This window comes from Alexandromys fortis, unplaced genomic scaffold (assembly GCF_014885135.2).
Source record: "Alexandromys fortis isolate MF-2015 unplaced genomic scaffold, M_Fortis_MF-2015_v1.1 scaffold_427, whole genome shotgun sequence".
In the NCBI taxonomy this organism is placed as follows: Eukaryota; Metazoa; Chordata; class Mammalia; order Rodentia; family Cricetidae; genus Alexandromys; species Alexandromys fortis.
Genome location: NW_026068298.1, coordinates 265,657 through 272,266, shown reverse-complemented (window position 1 = coordinate 272,266; position 6,610 = coordinate 265,657). Strand labels below are relative to the sequence as shown.

The 6,610-nt window shown below is 47.4% G+C and overlaps 1 protein-coding gene across 1 annotated transcript; it reads left to right on the top strand.

The window, feature by feature from the left end:
* Positions 1 to 726: 726 nt before the first annotated feature.
* LOC126494972 (igE-binding protein-like) lies at positions 727 to 6,391 on the top strand. Its single transcript, XM_050132562.1, has 3 exons — positions 727 to 795; positions 1,207 to 1,870; positions 5,526 to 6,391. Exons 1-3 carry the CDS (start codon positions 727 to 729, stop codon positions 6,389 to 6,391), a joined length of 1,599 nt encoding a protein of 532 aa, XP_049988519.1.
* Positions 6,392 to 6,610: the final 219 nt, after the last annotated feature.

Below are 6,610 nucleotides of genomic sequence, written 5' to 3'. Positions count from 1 at the left end.
CCTGAATGGTCACCAAAAGTTCTTTTGTAACATTGATGATCCACCCTCAGCCTACAGACCCATAATATTCAAAAGAGTTTTTCATGATTCAGGAAATTTGAAAGACTGTTCTCTCTATATTTCCTGTTTTTTAGTCATTTTCTCCTGTGTCTTTCAGAATGTCTGAAAGTTTCTTTCATGAAACAGGAATTCTGAATGACTGCCTTACCTTCTTTTGACAAGTTTGACATCATTTCTTGTGGATCCTACATGTCCCACTTACAGAGAATACCATCAAATAGTACAGACAAGAGCATTTTCTTGCACAAATGGCTAGTCTTGTTACATTGATGGCAAATTCCATAAAGAGTTTCTTCAGTGCCCACTTTTTTTTTTATAAACAGAAACTGAATATGTTTTTCCAGCCTCTCAGACACAAATAATCACAAATTATATTAATTACAAAAATGTTGTTCATGGCTCATGGTTCATGGTTGTTCTAGCAACATTTCTAGCAAAATTGTTTATTTACTCATTACATTAACCCATTTCTATTCACCATGGCGTTGGCATTAACACACTTTCTACAAGTCTTGTTTCCTAGGCAGCTAACTGGTGTCTGATCTGATTCTACCTTTTTTTCCTCTGTATTTCTCTGTTGAAATTTCTGCTAAGCCATTGGCCAAAACATCTTCATTCATTAACAAATAAAAGCAACACATATACAGAAGGACATCTCATATCATGATGGTATATTCTAAATTAGAGAACCAAATATTTAACAGAAATGTCCACAATGAAGATATACCTATAAAGGTACCTGCTGGCAGCCGATTTGAGTGGCTGCCATTACAAGATGGCATTTGGCCCCGGCCTCGCTTGATACCATAATAAAGGTTGCAGTTCTTCCACCAGAAAACAGGGTGAGTTGTTGTGATCTAGCTGCCCACACTCCCCCTGACTGGCAGGGGAACTTCCTTGTGGTCTGTAACTGATAAGGATGTTTGTTTTCTTTCCGGCCGGGGTGGGGGGGGTGTCTCCAGAAAAGCAGTTAAAGTATCAAAGTATCAAAGGTTGCTAGGCGGACTCCCTATATAAGCAGCTGCAGCTCAGAGCTCGGGGCCCCTTGCTCCCTTGCTTTCTACTCTCCCTATAACCAAGAGGCTCCAATAAAGTGTGATTTGGGAAGAATCCTCGTCTGGTGGCTGTTCCTTCCTGCTGGTCAAGGAGTTAGCCGCAACTGGTGCCGAAACCCGGGAAGTTCATCGCAACTGGTGCCTAAATCCCGGGACGCTGGGACAAGCTTTGCTACCGAGTGAGGGGCCAAATAGGATTCAGAACTCAACACGCGGAGCAGCGGTGACTTCGGTGAGTCTCCCAAGTATGATGATTGCTGAGGTTGCACCTAAGGTATTTTGCTTGATCTTCGTGGCCCTCGTCATTGTCGTTTTTCTGTGCTGCTTTTGGTTGCGCAGGGAAGGGAGGAGGGCACTGCAAGCACACCAGGACAGCCTATCAGAGTCTGATTTAAAAGGGGGGAGGGACTTAGGCAGGTCTAGACCGAAAAGAATAAAGATAAAAAAGGATAGTAAAAAGGAAAAGGATAAAAAGATAAAGGGTATACCTAAAAAAGAAACTCAAGAGAACCCTCAATGGGAAGAAGGGGATGGAAAGGAAAAGAACCGGCTTTACCTAGTCTCCACAGAGTTCACTGACTTAGATTTGTCAGACGATGAACTCAGCTCACAGGAAGAGGGGGAGCTAGAGGAGGAGGCTGCTAAGTATGAGGAAGAAAGGTATGAGCGGGACTATCACCGTCCCCCAGCCTATAACCCACCCGGAGCTCGCTCGCCAATGGAGGGTGTGTCTTGCCCCTCAGCACCTCCATTAGGTGCACAAGTGACTGAAACAGGAAAGGGTTGCCATTAAATCAGCCAGAGCACTTGGGCACGCTTAGCCTCAGCATACCCGGTGATGGAGGATTCTGTCACCCATCATAGGTGGTATGAGCCAGTGCCATATAAACAATTAAAAGATCTGGTAACAGCAGTTAAGGATTTTGGGGCTACTGCAGATTATCCAATCGCCCTCCTGCGCAGACTTTGCACCTCGGTGCTGACGCCTACAGATTGGACAGAGTTGGCCAGGGCCTGCTTGACTAAGGGACAATTTCTAGATTTTAAGTCTCTGGTTGCCGATAGAGCCCATACCCAGGCTAGAGTTAATGCTCAAAATGGTTATCATGATTGGACAGCTGATATGCTTCTGGGACAAGGACAGTTCGCTGGCAACCAGGTTGGATTTCCTATGGAGGTCTATCAACAGATAAGTGATATTCATTACAGGGCCTGGAAGGCGCTCCCCAATAAGGGGGAGGTGGCTGGAAATTTGACAAAAATTATCCAAGGGCCTGTGGAGCCGTTTGCAGATTTTGTGGGTAGGATGATGGAGGTTGCAGATATCATGTCCCCGCTGACACCCTACGGAGGAAATTTGCCCTGACCAGGAATGATGCTAGAAGTATTGTAAAAGCTTGTTCTTCTTGCGTCACCTTTCTCCATCCTCCTCATGTTGGCATCAACCCCCGGGGTCTGCGACCAAATGCCTTATGGCAAATGGATATTACTCATGTTCCGGAGTTTGGCCGCATCACGTACCTTCATGTCTCAGTGGACACCTACTCTGGTGTCATTTTTGCCACCCCTTGGCGGGGGAAAAATCTATTCATGTGAAGACCCATTGCTTGGAGGCCTGGGCGGCATGGGGAAAACCTGTCCATTTAAAGACAGACAATGGCCCTGCCTACTCTTCCAAGGGTTTTCGTGCCTTTTGTGCACAACTCCAGGTCGAGCACACTTTTGGTCTGCCCTACAACCCCCAAGGCCAGGGGATAGTGGAAAGAGCCAATCGCAGCCTCAAGGAGCTCTTACAAAAACAAAGAGGGGGAATGGCTGAGACTGCGTCCCCCAGGAATAGGATTGCTATGGACCTTTTTACTCTTAATTTTTTGATAATGGATGACAAAGGTCGTACGGCAGCCGACCGACATGCCCACACCTCCCCGGAAGGGGCAGGGAAAGTGATGTGGAAGAATGTGTTGGATAATAAATGGTATGGCCCGGACCCCGTTATCTGGAGGTCCAGGGGAGCTATTTGTGTTTTTCCCCAGGATCGAGAAGTGCCTCATTGTGTCTCGAGTCACCTGACCAGAACTGTTGAAGTCCATCATGAAAATGACTCCGCCACTCTTTAGGATGCTGATACTGCTGATCCTGTCGAAGATGATGCCACTGTTGTTCCTGATGACGATGGCGGTGACAATCCGGATTCAGGCGGAGCAGAGATGGGGAATACTGTCTGCCTTCCCTAAGCCGATTCCTGTTTGGCCAACACCATGATCTTGCTCCTCCTCTTCTTCCTGTGCTTCTACCGCTAATCCATTATGTGCCTCCTGGAAAAGAGGTTTCTTCATCTTTCGATCTTGAGGGATTTTCTGGAGGCAAGAATCTACAAAGTTGCGAAAATAATCAGACCAGTGATGCCGTTCATATGGTTATTTGTGACGGGACACTTAAGGTGGAGACTGTGGATCTGCTAGGATCTTCTTCTCTATAATTTTCCTCCTCAGGTTTTAAATGGATAACAGAACTATTAGGCATCACTGTATGGTCTCCCTCCATCATGTCAAGCTCACTCTTGTCATCCGAGGTATCTGGAAGACTGTTAACACTGCTGCTTTAGCTGCAGACACTGATAGACATACTGGGAATAGACTGATTACTTCCAACACTATTCACTGTTCCTGTTCGCCACAATACCTCGGTTTCCCCCCGTTTTTTGAAGCAGCTTCTTGTGACCCTGGCTCGACTGCTGAGTCCTTCACTGGGACGTTGCTGCTGTGTTCTGCTCGGTGCCCATTTCAATTTCGCAAGCCCCAGCTGAACCTGTTTGACACTTAGCATGTAGTGTTTCACCATCTGACACTTTTGAACTTTGCTCAAAGGATAACACACTGGTGGATTCCTTTGGAGCAACAAGCTCGGTTTGGCTGCAGGCTTCCTCAGTCCCTCTTTTCCGAGATGACCTATTGGTGGTGGGCTTGACTTGAAGAGGTGGTTCCATGACAGCGGGAGCCCCCCCCCTTTTGTTTGGGGATGTATAATCTGCCTATGGCTAAAATGCTGCCCCCGAGCTCAGACATCTCGAGATAAGGTTGCGGTTCTACGAGCGTTAGCCTCTTTGGAGAATGGTGATTCACCCCAAGTATGGTTATCTGTCCTAAAAGGCCAGTAGGTTTGTTCCTTGCATAGCCTTTGCACTCTCAGGGAGAAATTCTCCATTGCACTGAGGAAGGTATGCATTTTTACTCTGAGTACTGCCTTTGCACCGCCCAGGAGTTTATTCCATTGCACGGGAGAAGGAGTACCAGGAGTTTTAGGCCTCCTTTGATCGGTCCTTGCATCATGAGGTGAGGACCTGAACTGGAGTAAGACCTTCTCACTGGCCTACAGAGAAAAACAGAAAGGGGGAACTGCTGGGAGCCGATTTGAGTGGCTGCCATTACAAGATGGCATTTGGCCCCGGCCTCGCTTGATACCATAATAAAGGTTGCAGTTCTTCCACCAGAAAACAGGATGAGTTGTTGTGATCTAGCTGCCCACACTTCCCCTGACTGGCAGGGGAACTTCCTTGTGGTCTGTAATTGACAGGGATGTTCCCCTGCTTTCTTTCCAGCCGGTGGGTCTCCAGAAAAGCAGTTAAAGTATCAAAGTATCAAAGGTTGCTAGGCAGACTCCCTATATAAGCAGCTGCAGCTCAGAGCTCGGGGCCCCTTGCTTTCTGCTCTCCCTTCAACCAAGAGGCTCCAATAAAGCGTGATTTGAGAAGAATCCTCGTCTGGTGGCTGTTCTTTCCTGCTGGTCAGGGAGTTCGCCGCAACTGGTGCCGAAACCCGGGACGCTGGGACCAGCTTTGGTACCGAGTGAGGGGCCACATAGGATTCAGAACTCGACACGCGGAGCGGCGACGTCGGTGAGTCTCCCAAGTATGATATCTGCTGAGGTTGCACCTAAGGTATTTTGCTTGATCTTTGTGGCCCTCGTCATTGCCGTTCTTCTGTGCTGCTTTTGGTTGCGCAGGGAAGGGAGGAGGGCACTGCAAGCACACCAGGACAGCCTGTCAGAGTCTGATTTAAAAGGGGGGGACTTAGGCAGGTCTAGACCGAAAAGAATAAAGATAATAAAGGATAGTAAAAAGGAAAAGGATAAAAAGATAAAGGGTATACCTAAAGAAACTCAAGAGAACCCTCAATGGGAAGAAGGGGATGGAAAGGAAAAGAACCAGCTTTACCTAGTCTCCACAGAGTTCACTGACTTAGATTTGTCTGACGATGAACTCAGCTCACAGGAAGAGGGGGAGCTAGAGGAGGAGGCTGCTAAGTATGAGGAAGAAAGGTATGAGCGGGACTATCACCGTCCCCCAGCCTATAACCCACCCGGTGCTCGTGCCAATGGAGGGTGTGTCTTGCCCCTTGGCACCTCCATTAGGTGCACAAGTGACTGAACCAGGAAAGGGTTGCCATTATATCAGCCAGAGCACTTGGGCACGCTTAGCCTCAGCATACCCGGTGATGGAGGATTCTGTCACCCATCATAGGTGGTATGAGCCAGTGCCATATAAACAATTAAAAGATCTGGTAACAGCAGTTAAGGATTTTGGGGCTACTGCAGATTATCCAATCGCCCTCCTGCGCAGACTTTGCACCTCGGTGCTGACGCCTACAGATTGGACAGAGTTGGCCAGGGCCTGTTTGACTAGGGGACAATTTCTAGATTTTAAGTCTCTGGTTGCCGATAGAGCCCATACCCAGGCTAGAGTTAATGCTCAAAATGGTTATCATGATTGGACAGCTGATATGCTTCTGGGACAAGGACAGTTCGCTGGCAACCAGGTTGGATTTCCTATAGAGGTCTATCAACAGATAAGTGATATTCATTACAGGGCCTGGAAGGCGCTCCCCAATAAGGGGGAGGTGGCTGGAAATTTGACAAAAATTATCCATGGGCCTGTGGAGCCATTTGCATATTTTGTGGGTAGGATGATGGAGGTTGCAGATAAAACATTTGGTAGCTCTGAACATACCTTGCCCTTTGTGCAGCAGATTATTTTTGAACAAAGTACCAAGGAATGTCAGAGAGCCATAGCACCCGTCAGGCACAAGGGACTGAATGCCTGGATAAAGGCTTGTAGAGAGATCAGGGGTCCTTTGACTAATGCGGGACTTGCAGCCACTATGCTTTCAGCCACAAAGTCATCCCGTGATATTAAGGAAAAGGGTGTTTTCGCTGTGGCCAATTGGGGCACCTTAAATGAAACTGTCCCAACGGCAGTGGGCCGCCAGGAAGAGCCGTGAAACCGGGCCCATGCATGCCTGGTACCTGCCCGCGCTGTAAGAAAGGCAAGCATTGGGCTAGTGAATGTCACTCTGTCAGGGATGTTAACGGTCACCCTATTCCACAGACCTATGAGACCGGGTCAAAAAAAAAAAAAAAAAAAAAAAAAAAAAAATTCCAACCCCAAAACGGGGTCAAGAGGAGAGAATGAGAAAAAAAAATAGAATAATACAAGAAAA

Coding starts and splice junctions, on each gene's coding strand:
- LOC126494972 (XM_050132562.1), top strand. CDS start 727: ATGGTATATTCTAAATTAGAGAACCAAATATTTAACAGAAATGTCCAC. Junction 796..1,206: donor ATGAAGATATACCTATAAAG/GTACCTGCTGGC, acceptor CTGCTGGTCAAG/GAGTTAGCCGCAACTGGTGC. Junction 1,871..5,525: donor CCCCTCAGCACCTCCATTAG/GTGCACAAGTGA, acceptor CACCTCCATTAG/GTGCACAAGTGACTGAACCA.